The sequence below is a fragment of the Toxotes jaculatrix genome, chromosome 12 (assembly GCF_017976425.1).
Source record: "Toxotes jaculatrix isolate fToxJac2 chromosome 12, fToxJac2.pri, whole genome shotgun sequence".
NCBI classification, from domain to species: Eukaryota; Metazoa; Chordata; class Actinopteri; family Toxotidae; genus Toxotes; species Toxotes jaculatrix.
The window spans coordinates 16937634-16955409 of NC_054405.1; the positions used below are offsets into that span (position 1 = coordinate 16937634).

Sequence of the window (17776 nt, forward strand, 5' to 3'; positions counted from 1 at the left end):
TTGTGTTCTAAGGAAAACAGCTCTCTGCTGCAGCTGGAAAACAAGGATGATGAGAATGGTGAGACTAAAACCGTAAAATTGCAGGCCATAAAACCAAAACACTGAGCAAAATAAGGCTGAAACACTCCAAGTTCTACAGGTAGTCATCTGAGCCACTGGTGACCTGTGGTTTTCTCACAGATAAATATAAGTTGTGTTTACCTTCAGTGTTTTCATCCAAAATGCTTTGTTTGTGTCCTTGGTCTAGTAAACAGTTTGAATTTTCTTCATCCTGAAACATCTGTAGATCAGATGCTAATAATACTTGTTAGCATGCATGTTTACTAGCTCAGCACAAAAACATGAAACCAATGGCAGGATGTGTGTGAGCATGTATTTTCTCATGATTTTTTTGAAATACCAATTCAGACACAGTGTGACAGCTGAACTGAAAAAAAAATCAAATTTTTATTGACTTGAGTAAAAGGAGACTCAATGTAATGAAAAATACATAGCAAAAAAGTAACAAGATTACAATACTGAAACGATGACACCATCTACCCACACATTTTCTTTGCACTATGCAGTACCTTCCTGCCCTTTGTACATACAATTTTAGGTATATTTAAATCAGATTTTTTTTAGATGGTAAGATACTGTCATTTCTGCATGAATGACAGGTGGAAGGTGGTTTAACATTAAAGCGACTAGAAGCAGAACAGAATTGGTGTTACAGCTTGTAGCCTTGTCTTATTATGTCCAGAACCATGAGCATATATTTTTATTTTCCACTTTAGCTTTTTATTTTGTAAGTCTAAAACATTTTTTCTTTTCTTTTTTAAAAAATCCAACCAGATTCCCTCTCGGCTCTTTCTTCTTCTAATCCCTTCATTAGTACAGACTAAAAGACCTAACAGATGGACCATCAAAGAAAAGTGATAACAGTTCAGATATGACTCTCATTACTGTACAATAAAAAATAATTTGTTATACTGACCATGCTTGAGACCAGTCAAGCATTAATGTAAAACATTATTTTTATACAATGGTCATACTTTGCTGTTATTTGAGCACCAAACGCTAGACTGTACATTTAAAATACTGTAAATCATTGCACAAATCACTGCAGAGCTCCAATTTCTTATGCCTGGTCAGACACCTGGTACAGATATGCAGATGTGCTCAGCAAGTCACACTTCACAATTCTTATTTTTGGGTACGAAAGAACAAGATTATGTTAAAATACTTTTGACAGAGCCTCCACACTTTCTCAGTTTCATTGTTCTAGCCTCATCTTTACATTGGTGGCTATTTTGTTACAGTGAGTAAAAAAATATGGCTAAGACAATGACAAGTAAATTAAAATGCACTGTGGCATTCTTCCCCTTCCTTGAGCATGTGCAAACCTTAAACTTACCTCATACGATATGACTGAAAAAGTGCACATCTTTTACATGTCACTGCAACATTAATTTATGCAGTCAAAGAAGAAAAGCATTACAATAGCACAAAAACTAATATGCACATTTCTAGTATAATAAACAGCACTTCTACTTGGCAAAGACATTTCTTTTAGTAATTGCTAATAGCACTTGAAAGCCCAGATGTAGTCACTGAACTCTCCTAATGAGCTCATGTGCAGCCTTTGTCTAAGAGATTTAGGATTTTTTTTTTTGTCTACTGCTGGAGAAAGACTGCCTGGATTTTAACATCGAGTGCATTCTCCTGTGATGTAGATTTTAGATTTTAGTCAAAGTTTTTTAAGATTCCAACAAGGACTATGTCTACAGTTGCATACAGTTTATTAAGCACTGAAGCACTTTGCATATAATATTGAGGCACCGTATCATAGAAGGCATTGGTGTAGATACATTTATCGCTGTTATAACGTCCAGCCTTTGTAATGGCAGGACTGGCACAGGCTGCAACTAGCACATGGCAACGAAAGCAAACTTTACGTAATATTTCATGTAATATTTATATAAAAACAAAAGCAAGTAAACATCACAAAATCCATAAAGGCATGTGTTATTGCTGGTTCAGTTTAGGTAGAACATCCTTATAAAAATTAAACGTAACAAAAACGTGTCAATTTAAAAAAAGGTACCTATAAATAAAAAAAAAAATAAAATAAAAAAAGAGCTAATTAACTACAAAATAGTGATAATTTGTTCATTTAATTACTTAGTTTAGTTTTTTATTTATTCATTTGGCAATGATTCTCAGAGCAAATTCACTCTAAGGTTTCTTGTTCAGGTAATTCGAGGGGATCCAGCCCTCGACTTCTTCTCCTACATTTTTACAGAACCACCAGCCACTGCTGTTTTTTTCCAGCACCTCAAATACTGTACCCACCTTGAAGCCAGATGTTTGCTCATCCCCCTCAAAGTCTGCCACAGCTAGATACAGCTCATCCTTACTGGGCTCCTTGAGTAAAGGTGGAAGCTTGTCCTTGGGCGGGCCAGGCTTCTCGCTCTTCAGCTGGGGCTTTGGAGGAATTGGGACTTTATTAGCCTTGGTCTCTTCTTTCTCTTTGTTTGGAGGTGCCTGAACAAACCCTTTGGGTTTAGGGGGAGGGGGTCTACTCAGTGGGGGTGGTCCGACCTTGGGAATGTCCTGGGCTTCTTTTAGAGCAGATGGAGGTTTGACCTCAGTTGGACTGGATGAGTCAGTCTTCTTTGGAGGAGGAGGTCTTCTTGGAGCCATGGCAGGAGGTCTCTGAGGGGGTTCCTTATTGGGAGGCACTCCTGGTTTTGCAGGGGGTGATGAGCTCTCTTGGCTATGACCATTAATGTGTTTTGGGGGGACTTTTGGCTCGTCACAGTACTTACCATTGTTAAGAGTAGGAATATGCATGGGGGAAGAGCTAGAGGGTGAACTGGAGTGAGAACTATTTCCTGCTGCTGAGTTGTCATTCTGATGGTTCACCTCAGCTGACGTAGAGCCGGGATCTGCAGGTTTTGATGGCCTCAGCTTGCTTCTCAGGTTGGTGATGTCTAGTTTGTTCTCTGCTGGGGGATCTGGCTTGGCAGCTGGAACAGGTTTAGGTCGGATCACTGGCTTGGCCTTCATAAATACTGATGGACCAGCTGACTCTGTTTTTTCCTCTTGCACTTCAGATTTGGGTTTTGGTGGTTGTTTAGGTACAGGTTTCAGATTAAACTTCTTCACCTCTTTGGCAGAGACCTTGTGACCACATTCAAGACCCATCTCATTACGAAGGTGAAGAGCTTTGCTCTTATCTTCTTTCTTGGCCTCTGGTGGTTTGTCTGGTTTGAAGGGGGCTGCCTTGGGTGTAACCAGTGGCACGATGACCCCTGGAGCTGGAGGTTTTGGGGGCAAAAGCTTGGAATGATCAGATCTCGGTTTCTCTGTTACCTCCAATTCAAAGCTCTTATTAATGGACTCCCTTCGAGGTGGCAGAGCTGGTTTCTCCTCGGCTGGAGGGGCAGCTGGGGCTGGAGGCAAAGGCCCAGAGAAGGCAGAGGCCCCCTTGCTAGCACTTGACTTCCAGTCTTTCAGCTTAGGCCGGGTACAGGACTCACTAGCTGTGGTTGGCTCATCTGGTAAAGGCTTGGACCAGCTATCATCTGTGCCTGAAACATTTGAAGAACCGCCATCTTCCAGCCTCAGCTTCTCCATCTCATTGGGCAGAGGAGCAAGGAAATTAGGTCGCAGGGCATTACTGGTCTTCTTGTACTTGTCAATAAAGGTGGCGGGGGCCCAGCCCTCTTTGTCATCTATCTGGATGTACCACCAACCACTTGCATTCTTCTCAATAACCTGGTAGGTTAAAAAAAATAATCATTTAATTTTACTTTATTATTCACAAAATTCACAAAAAAGATCAATCACAAAAATAAATGAATAAACTAAATTTACAATCCTTCATTCAAGCCAAATGTTTCACTATAAAATCCTTTTTCATACTTCATGTCAATATGATTTTAAGGAGTGCCTGGCTCACCTCAACTTTAACTCCAGCCTGGAAGCTAATACCATCAGGGATAGTGGTCTGGAAGTCTGCTATGGTGTAGAACTCTTCCTCAACTTGAGGAGGAATCGGTGGCTTGGGTAGGTTTGCACCACGTGGCTGTGTGATATGAGAGAGACGTGCAAAGGTTAAGTTGATGACAAACTTTTTGTTGAGAAAAAATGCTATCTTGTAATACAATGGAATCCTCGCTGTGTCAGATCTTACAATGGTAAGATCTCTGCGTGGAGGAGGTCTGTGTCTGGATCCCACTTCTGTGGAGGAAAAGAGACATGTAATCAATAATTTTGTTTAGGTGTACATTCATAAAGCAGCAGTGGCCTGTGCCCATCTGAAATCCTCACACATTTTGCATGTGTGTTTTCATTTCCATTTGAAATTGACTTTACTGGGTACAGAACTATAGCTGGGCATTAAGTCTAGACTAGAGCAAATCGCTTCTTTGTCAATTGTTGTATAGTTGCTCACTTAATGTGCAATATATTTTGTATACTTTCTTTTGAGTGTTTTCACATACCCTAGATTTATTAATATTTACACTAAAGACAGATACCTTTTGAAATATGAATAAAATAAGAAATTTGACATCAAGTTTTGCATTAGCAGAAAAGATATGCGTGAAAGATGGAATCAAGAGCTGCACCCTTTGTTAAATTCACTTACTACTTTTGTTGTTGTCTGAGAAAATTGAGAGCCGGTTTTCTTTCTGGCTGTTGTCTCGGCTCTCTCTAGCTGCATTGTTTTGCTGGTTCTGTTTTGAAAACCCGTCTAGATCATTTGTACTGGCGTGAGCAGCAGCACCTGCTGACTGCTTCTGGCTCTGAATGTCCGCCTTCTTCAAGTAGGAGGCTGGGGCCCAGCCCTCACGGCCCTGGTACCTGGTCGAAGGAGAGATGTACACTCAGTGGAGATATACAACACTGAAAACACTGATTGGGCAGACTATCTGGCAGTCTGTACAATGAGATTAGTCAGTTAAGTGTTTTTTTTTTCATCATTATCTAAGATCTGATGTCAATTCAGGTTTTTAGAGAAATTAAAGTACATGCAGGTTTTTTCCATTTATGATTTTTACTTTTTTTTTTTTTTTTTTTTGAAGAGAATCCCCAAAATCTTGAACAGGATATCTTGGCAAGTTAATGTCACTGATTTGAATTACCTAATCTTCCACCAGCCCTCCAAATTCTTCTGAATCACCTCGACAATCATGCCTCTCTCCAGGTCGATCTCATCCTGGTCCCTGGCCGAGTATGGGTAAATCACTGAATACTTCTCTTCTAGAGTCAGAAAAAGACAGTATTATAAAATATAAGAACGTAATGTCTGTTATGAAGATTACTGCATATGGGTTCACAAATGGGTAAACACCAAAACACCTGGGAGACAAAGCACACAGTTCAAGATACTTTGTCCAACACAGCCCTCTTCCTTTGTAATTTAGGATGAGATACTGTAGTTGCTACAGAAGTACATTGGCTTTACATTAGGTAACAGATTAAATGAGGCAAGGCTTGAGCAGCATCTTGTGGAGTGAAAAGATGTAAGATAGACACAACACACAAAACACACATATACAACCTCCACAAATATTGAACACAAACAGGACAAACATGTTACTGTACTAGCAATGCAATCATTTCTACAATTTTTATCATTATTTCTTCTATTATTCTATATTATAGAGATGTAGATCTACTGTACTGATCCATCAAGTTTTGATTAATGCTGGTTAATTGAAATGATGCATATTGTTCTCATCTATTTTTTAAATTTATAACACACAAATACAGAAACCACTTTGCATGCAAGGATTTAATTTACATGCTTGGGTCTCTCATGCGGCATACATATCATGCATAAACATGGACTACCATGCACACAGTTGTGTATGCGTGTGTGCACACACACATTTAGAATAGGGGGGAAAAGAAAGGCGTGCGCTCCACCTTGCCCAAAGCCTGTGCTGAATAGATCCCCTAAAGTTCTGCGACGACCCACGTGCCTTGGCAGTGACCAGAATCTCCGAGGCACTGATCCCAGCACAGTAAGTGGGGCAAAATAGGAAGTGAACATTACATATGTCATCCTGATGATCTTTTCATCCTAAATTAAAGCATTGTCAATATTGGTGGACCTTGAAGTAACCAAAGTTCTACTACAAGGCTTGGTACCTAAAGATCCACGCTAGCTAGACTCTTTCTTTCCCTGTTATAGAACTTAGCTTTATTTATAACTTGTTCTTCTTTTAATAGTAGGTAATAGACCACATAGTTCATGGTTAACAATAGTTGATATTGGCCTTGAGCATGAACTTGGGGACTACTTAATTAAATCTTTCTCATTCCTGAGAGACTTGTGAAACTGATGCTCACCAGCACTGACTGGACCATACTTTGTTTTATACATGCTCAATTGCTAACGTATTCCCCTTCAGTTTTTGTATTGTACTTTTTCTAGACATCTGTGACAATGCCAGTGAATGTGGATGTTAGATTTGAATGATTCTCCAATTCTAGATCTCTGAGGAGGGACCTCCCCAGCAACGACAGGGCAGCCAGCTCAGTGTCCACTTTAAAACCACATACCTCTCAGGCTGGTGACCTATGCATATTGGTTTGGCACCCGTTTTTGCTTTGCAAGTAATGTGCTGCACAGTATCATTCTTTTAACATCTACATCACGCTTTTTTAAGTAGCTTACCCAAATTTATGCCACAAATGGCATTTTATTGCTACTGTATTTATGTATTCCCTATCATTCAGGTATTTACACGTTTGGAGTGCTGTTCTTAAAGGGCAACACACAATGGTAGAATATGAAGCGCATCAAAACACCCACATCAAGACACATTAACTGTGCTTAAAAAAGCAGCAATTTTGTCACATTCACTCGCCAGATATGCACACCACCAGACCCTGAATACTTCTTCTGTTTATAGGGAGTGTCTAGTGGTGTGTGCTGCAGGAGTCAACTGGTGTCTCCCAGATGATGTGGCACTAAATGTGGTGTGTTGCACTTTAGAAGGCAACAGAAAGACAGTGGCACCAAACATATTAGTCAAAATTGCATACGAATACAGTTTAACCTCTGCATGAACAGTTGGGTTTAAGAGTAAATGCTAAAGGGCCTCTTAACATCTCTAACAATACAGAATGCAAACAACAGCACCCAGAGGGAAAGTTTAAGTACCTTCTTCCCCTGGAAGAGTGAAGTCATCAGGGTCATCCTGTGCCTCAAGGCAGGTGGCAGGAACCCAGCCCTGGGCATCGTCCGAGCTCACAAACCACCACCCTGAGCAGAATACACATTGACATAGTGGATTCATGGTAATTAACTGTTATAATACATGGCAAATATTAGTGGCCTTTCTATTTAATATTTAATTTAGTCATACCTGTTTTTTCCCAATCATGCCTCTGTTTATCTACTACTGATTGCTGGAAGAGCTTCTGAAGTTTTCACTATCCAGAATGCCCCAAGTGGTTTTTCGATTTAAGCCAACTAACTTTGCACAATCTAAGCTTGAAAAAATAATCAAAGACTGTACTGGATGCTGTATAGAACTTACCAGACTCATTTTTCTCAATGACCTCCACCACCTGACCCACATGCAGGCTGATCTCAGAGCTCTCCTGCTTTTCATAGTCTGTCACTGCCACATACTGGTCGAGGAGGAGAGGGTCTGCTGAGGTGGAATCCCCTGTTAAGGAGAACAAATTGTAACAGAGGCTCTTTTAGCTCTTTTGCCTTCCTGCTCCTTTCTTAGGCAAAGCTATGGCTTAAATCTCAATAATGTAAAAAAAGCCTCGACTCATTACCTATTATTCACTGGGGGATCTCTGGTCCATGAACTTGGAATCATAAGATTACACCTGTGTGGCTTTGAAATACTGAGCTTTTTTGCATCTCCTTGACCAAATGTTTTTGAAATGTCACATTTTCCACACACTTTACACTAAAAAAACTTCACTGAAAATCAAATTTAAACACAGCCTTAACAGAACACCCAAAATGCATCTGTAAGGTTATAATGAGTGAACAACTCATTTGTGATAAAATGCCGAGAATAATTCCAAGGTCGAAATTTTGTAAAAGCCAATGAGAACAAAGTTTAAGTGAGAGGAGGCTTATCTACAGTGTGGAGATTCAGGCCCAGATGTGATTCAGACCCAGACGTGAAGCAGAGGAGATAGCGGATGTGATTGGAGAGATGGCGTGAGGGAAACGAGCTGAAGGAGGGACTTAGAGAATGGGAGAATGAGGAAGTTAAAAAGTGTCAAGGGTTAAGTCAATCATCAACATGGCTGTGATTTCCACGCAGACACAAATCAGCACCGCTAAGACCCACCACCAGTGTTAGCACCAAGCTAGCCTGAGAAAAATCTGCTTTTAACATGTGAGGGCTCACAATACAACCAGAAATGTACATTGCACATGAAAATTAACTGAACAAAATACCTTTTAGTTGACATATAATGTGTTGAGATTTTAACCTTTATGCCTTTGCATCAAGTGTAAATTCTAACTTAAAATACCACATCTTATCCTTCTATGAACATCCTTCAGTGAAGAGCAGAAAGCTAGGTAAATGGGTTTAATTAAAGATAGATTCTGAGTTCTATAAATCAGAAACAGAAGAAATAACCAGTTTGCTAACTTAAAACTTAAAGAAAAACTTGTATAATATGAATTAACAAAATGGAATGAAAATAACATAAATTCTTATAAATTCATTCCAATGCCATTCAATATTGGCATTCATTTATTTTTTAAGTTGGTAGTTTGTGATGCTAAATGTCCTAGTACTTTTTGCTGATTTTGCCTGATGCTGAAAATGTAGCTCAGCTAAAATATGTGGCCCTATCGCATCCACAGCATATAGTAAATCCCACTATGGAGGTGTAAGGTAAAAATCCTGCCATTGTCGTCAGTCTTTTCTACTCTGTTCCAACACAACATACTTATATACATCCAAAAAATGAGCCATACAGAGTCCTAAGTTCATCAGTTAATACTGTTTGCTGCCTTTACAGAACCAATGCAAGCCCCAAGCCTTCAACAGAGCCACGTCCCACCTGCCCAGGCCAGGGAAGGAGAGTGGGGAACAGGTCACTAGCAACCCGATGGGTCACACACACAGCACGACCAACCATGACAGTGCATTTTACTACCTCGCTTTAGGAAAGTAGTCGCTCTCTCCACAAACCCTGATGGAAAGGAAAATGAATGGAGAAGAAAACTGAAAAAAATGACATGGATGCAACTTAAGAATATTAGATGAGTGGAGAGGATAGAGAGGATATAAAAAGAAACAAAGTCAAAAGTGCTTTCTTTGTAACTGGTACTGTAATAGTCAACTTCAGAAAAAAACAAAAAACATTTAAACTATATGAGTGTAGACAGAAAATGTCCTGTTGATGAAGAAGGAACAACTGTTCTGCTGGAAATAAGGTTTTTTAACCTGTGTTAAACTCAGTGACCACTAGATGGAGATAATGCCACGTATTCATACAGAAGAGTAAGAATAAATACCTGATTCTATTTTTGCATTTTTTTTTCCAAAGACAAAATTACGCACCATAATCAAGGCCACCAAACCCCATTTTCATTTAAATACACAAACAAAGCTGCACCTTACCTGATTTCTTCTTTCCGATGGGTTCCCTGGTAATGAGAGGAAATCATCACATTATTACAAGAAAATAAGTCAACTTGCCAAATGTTATTCTAAATAGTTAGAGTATTTAAGTCACATAAACTCACAGATGCCACATAATAGCTTAAAATTTGAAAAAGCCCTAATTATTCACTCTTTACTGTCACTGATTTGTTATCTTTTAACCGATACTTTGAATGACCCTATACTGCTGCTGTTACCAGTACTATGTATATTTCTGGTGCTGTTTTCAATTAACTTTAAAGCAATCTGGCACTAATGATGCTTTTCAAATAAACTTTGAATTAACTACAGTTAATCAGTTCTTGTTTCACAAGATTTATGAATTTGACATGGTGCGACATCATGACAGAGGAGTGATTTCTACAGCAAAGAATTAATGCTAATATTTATCTGTGAGATCTATAAGGATTTGTCTTTCTGCCTCTTCTCGCTCTGATTGAAGGCAGTGTGAGTAAGGGGCCTCTAGATGGCTGATCTGTGAAATTTAGCCTGATGTTAAATTCAATACAGCATCTGCTGTGTCTGGTTTAGACATTAGCCAGATAAATAGACCATCGGTCCACAGCAGCAGTCAGGAGCTGATTCAATGTCCAGATTCCCCTGAAAAGTCAATGGTGGCTAATGTGCAGCATTTTACTCTTCCTCTCACTCTGTCTCTCCCTCTTTATCTAAATATCGCTCCCTTACTTTATGGCCTTCCATCGCCTTCTTTTTTCCATCTCACATCTTCCATGTCTACGTAACTCAGTCCTTCATCTCCCTTAATCATTTTCCTTGGCAGCTAGTCCTTGTTCGTTTCCCTGCATCAACATGAATGCTCTCAGCCACACATCGTTCAATCGGCAGAACTGTTAATTGTGGAGGCTTAGGTCTCGATAAATCTTTACCCATAAGTGTACCCATTAACATTCTATAAAAAAAAATCCCTGCCTGGGCCAACCATAGCAATACCAGTGATCTGGATTATTATAGAAGAGCAATGTTTGTGTACAGTATGTGTATGCTTTGTTTGCTTGTTTTGAACAGAAGTGAAACCATGGTCTAGTTAGATACCAGACATAGACAGTAATTTGGACCCTTGGCCTAATACGATTATTTTAAGTACTTTAGAGTATCAAATCAAATGAATCCTCATGCTCCCTCCCAGTTTTCATGTTACTCTGGGGCTGGATTACCAAAAAAAAATTGCCATTAGGGCCAACTCCAATTTCAACTTTCATGGGAAAATTCATATCGGGCAAACATCGCTGAGTCATATGGCGGCCACTGACATGAGCACAAACTATAACTAAAGAAAAGTCATGAGAACACACTTTGGTGATTTGCGGTCAGAGAAAAGAAATAAATAAAGTGACATCTATCAAAGCCTCTAATACAGGACAGGATATGCATATACTCGCTCTGGGCTCTGATTGTGGGAGACCTATTAAAATAAAGCGATTAAGTTTTCTACTCCTGGAGTCAAACCTTTCAGTAAACAGATGCACTACTACAGAGGACTCGTACAATATTGATTTGAATGATTAATGAAGCCACCATGTCATCATATTTTTCCCTCTATTCCCTCCCTCCTTGGTTCACCTCAACCCATCCCTTCACCTCCCTCTGTCCTAGTCGTATACAAGCTCCCTTTCATTCTTTCCATCCAGCTCTAATTCCATCTTGGTCCACAACTAATTCTATTTTCTTCTCTCCTACTTTCCCTTTTACTTCCCTTGCCCCATCCTTGTTGCACTTCCTCTTCTCTCCAGACACCTTCCCTTCTGACCCATCCTTTCTGGTTCTCTTCCAGACTCTCTACTTCCTCTTTACAGTCAAGTGTTTCTTTTCTTCTCCTCTAACTTTGCCGCTCATATGGAGGAAGTCTAAGATGCCCCTCTCAGTGCAGTAAATTTATAGGCCATGATAAATCTTCTCCCACAGTGGCTGCTGTGTCTGTACACCAGCCCTGTTGTCAGTCAGCCAAACAACAGGCTGCACTAGCAGAAAGCAGTAATCCAATTTCAATAAAGACAAACCAAGGTCTTTCCTTCCTATATTCATCCACCTCAAGTAATTGCTCCCTCTCCTTCCTGCTTCTCCAAACACATGCTTGGGGTTTTGTATGAGGAGTAAGGAGGTATGTCTCCTTGGCAACCTCACTGAGGACAGAGAAGACAAAGTGTGTGTGTGAGAGAGAGAGAGTGAAAGAGAAAGGAGACAGAGTTAAAGGTCTAGCTGTCAGGAACTATACATACAGATCAAAAGTCGGCTGACAGACCTTCGATTCTTTCAGACATATTGCCCATTTACCATCAAGCAATTACCAATGCCAGTTCAGAGATCTGTCTATGTCTGATTAATATAAAACTGATAGACAGCCACTACAGCTCGACATCAAAGACGGCATACTGTAGGAAATGTGAACTTTTCTTCACTATGTATACTGATTAGATGTGCAAGTAACGTTTTGTCTTGCGTAAGTTCCTGTGTAAATGCACTTCCCACCGCTGTATGTGATAGTTAACAGTACAAGCATTTAGTCTGGTCTACAATGGGCAGTTTAGCATCAGTCATAGGAGAGTTGCAGAGGGTTAAGATAGTAACACTAAATAAAAATGCTGAGATGAGACAAGCATCTCTGTAGAGTGACATGTCCACAAAAATCTGATTATACCATCACAGGCCTGTGCAGTACAGCAAGCTCTGTAAACTATGTGACTGCAAAACACAGCACACTTCAAAGTGACGTTAAATCCATCTACATTATAGATGACAATATGGCAGACTGGTGCAAGTACGCATCTCGTACTCAATCCCCATAACAGCTCTGTGTCCTGTTAAATGTCCTTGAACGAGAACCCCTCGCTGCTCACTCAGTGTAAGTCACTCCTAATGGGCATTAGCTAAATACAGGATATGAATAGTAAGTAATAATAAATAAGAAGTAAATTTTGTGCTGCTCTCACAAGATGTGTTAATTACACTACACAATGATCACACAGTGAATGAAAGACTGAAATGAAACTCAGACTACATCACAGGGATTGTTTCTTGTACCAACAAAAAGCAGAACATTTTGAAAGATGCTATAAAAACACACAGTGGTTTTGGGTCAAATGTACCTGGAGCTACAGTATTAAAACTGAATCCTTAGGTGGAGCTAAATTTTTGCAGTTTCACTGGCTCAGCAGTTTTACTGAGTTCAAATGTCAAGGCAGGCCAGAGTAAGTGCTTGAGGGCATTACAGTAACTGAGAGTGGACACTACTGTCGCACAATGCAAACAACATAATGCACAATGGATATCGCAAAGGATTTATATCTAATGATTTAAGCCTTTATTACTTTGAAAAACATTTTGCTAATTGTATAAGATGATGAAGTGCACAGTCCTATTATATTCATATAATTAGTGTAGTACAGTAGAATAGTATTAAGTAAAGGATTGGAACAAAGTGATAGACTTATTTATGTGACCCAGATTTTACAACTATGTCTTGAAAACTTAAAAACCCCACTCCCTTCTTTACACGCTACCTTACTTATTTCCCAACATGCACTCCTGGCATATCTCAGGACTTATCAACTAATTTTCCTGCCGACGGGGGCAACTCCTTAACACCCGTTGCCACACATCAGTATGTGATGACAGAGGGGTTCAAACTAATGCCTCAGCTGACAGACGTTGGTGTGCCACATTTTGGTCTCTATAAAATCAGTCACCCGCAACCCCCACTGCCCTGAAGGTGCTGGTAACCTTAATAACAACACATCTGCAACCGACACCTGTGTGTGAAGTTACGTGTATATCAACACGTACTTGTGTGTGTTGAAAGTTGGCATTCATTGACCAGTGATGTCTTAGCTTTACCACACAGTAACTGTCAGAGCTGGATATGACGCTGATGTGTTAAGTGAGGTTTACAAGAGAGAACAGAGCAGATCTGCAGACCTTCAGAGCAACCATGCTGTCTCAGCTGTCTGGAGCCTGGTGGCTGAACTGAGCTGCAGCTACATGCTTAAATGTAAACTCAGCATTTAAAAAAAAAATAGACCCACTAAGTGTGTTTCTGTTTGAGCAATCCAACAGGAAGTAGTGCAACAGTATGAAATATCCATTAGAGGATGTAATGAATGCTCATTACTGGCAGACTGGGGGTAAATACATACGGGACATGACATGACATCAGTCACAGGAACAATGACGGGTGTTTCCCGTGTGTGTGTATGTGAACCTGAGGAACAGTTGAGAAGATGTATGTGTGTCCATGTGTGGTACTTACTCCTTAGGTGGGTTGAGGTCTTCAGGTCTGGTCTCAAAAAATACTCTGACCTCCTCGCACTGGGAGATGTAGACCGGCAGCTGAATAAGGGCCTGCAGGCGCAAAGGATAACAGGAAACTTAGGTAACACACAAACTGTTACAGTTACAATCACTTCAGTATATAAAGAAGTTGACCAGAGGTTAAATATAGTGTTCACTGAGTGTCTGGCCTCCATGTAGCTACAGAGCAAGCAATTACTACATATAGTATTTGAGTATTTGAATATTGAGTAAAAGGCAAGAAGCAACTGGTTTATCTAATGTTCATTGGTTTTGTTTTTCAAACAAATGAACTGGTTTGTCCTCATAGACATGGAGAGTATTTTTAGGTCACATATGTTTTCTGTTTGCTTTCTAGGGATTTCTAGAGAACAGATTTCAAATTTTACCTTGCCCTCATAAACTGTGGCTGCATTGGAAAAGGAAAAAGGGGACTTTTTCCAGTTCTGCTTCTGCCTTATAAATTCTTTTTTCATTTTTGGAAATGGAATTTCATTTATTTTTTAATATCCCATATTGCTTCTGGTGCCACATTGTAGTATTTATTACATAAGCTGCAATAACGATAAAAGAATTGTACAATTTAACTTACAGATAGCAAACATACCAACTTCCAATGATTTGTGCATAATTTGATAGTATGTTGTGTATGGACAAAACTCTGGCAATATGAGTTCGACTCTCTTCCAATTTTGCACAATTCCACATGAAGACTAGATTCATTTTCTCTTATTACAGTGACACATTTAGATGATTGTGCAGAGATATGTATATGTGTTATTGTCCCTGCTGGTGTTCAATTTCTAATATGAAGAGCAAAGAAAATTTGATGATTTCAGAATAATAATTTTACGTTCTCTTCTGTTCTCTGTCACTGGTCCTGAGCTCTGTTAAATGATCCATCTCATCTACCTTCCTCCCTCATCTTATGCCTCTGTGGAGGATCACCCTCCTTCCATTTGCTGGCAGGCAAAGCTCAGTGCTATCCATCAAGCTTCCTCTGCTGGCCTCTACCTCTGATTTTAATACTCCTAAGTGTTTCAGTTCTGTCCTTCCCCGTCTTCTCTTTCCTCTCTTTGACACACACTGATATAACGTCACAACTGACGGATACAGAAAGGAAGCCAAAGATCCAATCAAGGTGTCTTTGTCCCATGTGTCACATTTGTCTTGTCATACTTATGACCATAAGTTCATGCCAAAAAAAGTATATCAGGTATTCTCCATTAGCTGCAAAGTCATAAAGAGTGTGTGTGTGCATGCTTGCCCCCATTTATGTTTGTTGATTCATGGCACATATAATGTTAAATTATTATGCTTCAAAATGACCTAAAAAATCTCCTTTTTTTGTAGTACCTTCATCCATATCCTGAGACACAGAAGCCCAGCAGCTGACTTAACAGTTTTTACTGGTGACCTCCAGAGGACCCCCCACAACGTCTAGCCCTGGAGCCCGGAATGCTACGCTGTGTCTGAGGTCAGAGAACTAGCTATCCTCTCCTTGGATTTATTCCTCTGGTTGTGTCAGCCTGTGGCCCGTTCACTCATTACAATTCTCCCCAGGGAGGAGACGGGAGGGAGGCTCTGGGTACATTACAGCAAATGGACTTTATGGGTGTTCTTTACAGCAGGCAGCATTAAGGAAATTGTGTGTGCCTGAATGTGTGTGTGTGCATGAGCATGTGTGTGTGCATGTGTGTTTTCTCCAAGGGAAAATAGGTAATGGAAATGCATTCCCATAAGACTGTATCTGTGTACAATAGCTTTTCATGTAGACATGTACAGCAAAGAGATCCAACAGCTAAGGAGGTTTAAGATATTATATTATATCATCTCTTAAGTATCATCCACTAAAAATGTGCCCATTTTTAAAAATTGAAAGAAAAAAAATACTGTCTGGGCTATTTTCTGGACCCAGAATAAAGAACATTTTGAGAAATAGTTCATGAAAAATCTTAATTTCCATTTTTACTTTAACAGATTATCTTTTTAAATTGTTTGAAGAATGACAAATGAAGGTCAGGTGAAAATTGCTTTATTACTTTGTAGACTTTTTAATGTGATACATTTCATCATGCTGTGTGATCTTGCCAGTCACACTAACTCAGCAGTTTTACTTTTGGTTTTTGCAAACAATCCCTGTCCGTGTTTCCATGTTTTTTTCTGTTTTTTTTTTTTTTTATCCAACTGTTTTTCCTGACTTGAATGAAAACATAAGACTTCACAATCGGGGAAATTCCATGAGTCAGGTTAAAACCTCAGCTGTACAACAAAAGGGCTGACTCAGCTCTTTGCAAAGAAAAACATGAAGTTCCACCTTGTCAGGCTGAATGCACATCGGGGTGGATGAAAATACAATGTTTGTGCTTACAGTTTAAGCAGTTACTGTAATACCCAGTATTCACTGCCAAAGCTGAATTCTGCTGTCTAAGCTGTGTGATGCTATCAAAGGGTTGAGTAGTGTTTTAAATCATTATCAGCTATCTGTGATAGACAGTGTTGATGTGTGAGTAAGCACTGGCTAAGGAGCTGTGACTTCCCACAGCTAGAATTTAAAAGCAGTGGATTTTATTCATTTTCAATCCACATAATGCTTTCACAAACCCTGAGGTGTTCTGACCTCGGAATCAGGAATCCCACACACCTCTGGTCACTTTATTTTGTGATATGAAAATATCAGCCTCACTCTGCCCTAAACCATAAAAAGTTTTGACAAAATGTGGATGTCAATCAAAGACCATTTGACTCTATAACTAAACAATCCTCAACAGGTAAATGCAATTAAAAAAAAACAACTTTTCAGCCATTTTCACGATAATAACTTTAAGTGCAGCAACACCACTGATGTAAAACTATTCCAATAAATATCCACACCCGTAAGCATGAACTAACAACTCTACCCATTCCTCCCCCAAACTCTTATTTTTCACATAAGTGGTTAAAGATGTTGCCTACACCAGCTGTACATTCCTTTAACCCCCAATGACACTTGGTGGAGTATCATACACAAAAGTTTTTGCCTTCACTCTGAGGCCTTGTAAAACCATATTTTTATTCAGAAAGAAAATAGTGACAAAAAACCTATCAGCACCATATCAGAAACTAATTTGTACAGTGAAAGTTTCTTGAGGTTCGTTATGGAGATAAAATTATGCAGGTGAAAATACAAGAAGGCATGAATACGGGCTAAGTCAGACTTAACTTGTAAAAACATCCTCAGATTTTCCCTCTCAGAGAGAAAGGAGGTGTGGATGGATTAGAGGCCCTAAAGAAAGCCTGTAAAACTGAACAAAAACATAGCCTATGGGCAGTGGATGTGCTGACTGGAGCAAGCTCAGCATCAGCAAGCGCTTTGCTTTTGGCACGACTCTCTCCTGATAGTAACCACCACAACATGAGATCCAACAACAGCTCATCCTTCCTGGCATTTCTAAATACACCAGCACAACTAAATCATTTGACTCTGTGGCCATGATATCCATTTTGTAAATGTCTGGCCATAAACAGTAATGACCTTGGGATGGATGAGAGACTCACTCTTTGGTTAGTGCAGATAAACAGCAGGCAAACTAATGTAGAGAAATGGAAAATTTTAAACTATTGCTTTAAACTGATTTCAAGGGCACAAAACTTTGCCTTGTGGCTAAGAAGCTAAACATCAATCGTAATGTATTCATTTAGGTTGTTGTGGTTACATTTCTAACAAACTGAAGTGATTATTTGCTGGCTATTGGCAGTTTTATGGTCACAGTTCTGCTACAGTGGAGCCTGAGAATGTACAGTTGCATTTTCCCCCCTTTCTTGAGGCCAAGTGATTT

General features: G+C 39.6%; 1 protein-coding gene across 2 annotated transcripts in view; it reads right to left on the reverse strand.

Annotated features, from left to right (window-relative positions):
• Positions 1-428: 428 nt before the first annotated feature.
• Positions 429-17776, reverse strand: part of sh3pxd2b (SH3 and PX domains 2B) — a 36725-nt gene continuing 19377 nt past the window's right edge. The window contains exons 5-14 of one of the 2 annotated variants that reach the window (XM_041051767.1): positions 13918-14009; positions 9612-9637; positions 9145-9180; positions 7542-7673; positions 7163-7264; positions 5133-5250; positions 4637-4851; positions 4181-4227; positions 3947-4072; positions 429-3762 (exon numbers count right to left, since the gene is read on the reverse strand). In XM_041051767.1, coding sequence (XP_040907701.1) covers positions 2218-3762; positions 3947-4072; positions 4181-4227; positions 4637-4851; positions 5133-5250; positions 7163-7264; positions 7542-7673; positions 9145-9180; positions 9612-9637; positions 13918-14009 — 2439 coding nt within the window. In that variant the 3' untranslated portion in view covers positions 429-2217. The remainder of the gene's footprint in view (positions 3763-3946; positions 4073-4180; positions 4228-4636; positions 4852-5132; positions 5251-7162; positions 7265-7541; positions 7674-9144; positions 9181-9611; positions 9638-13917; positions 14010-17776) is intronic. The other variant, XM_041051768.1, reaches the window with a different exon arrangement.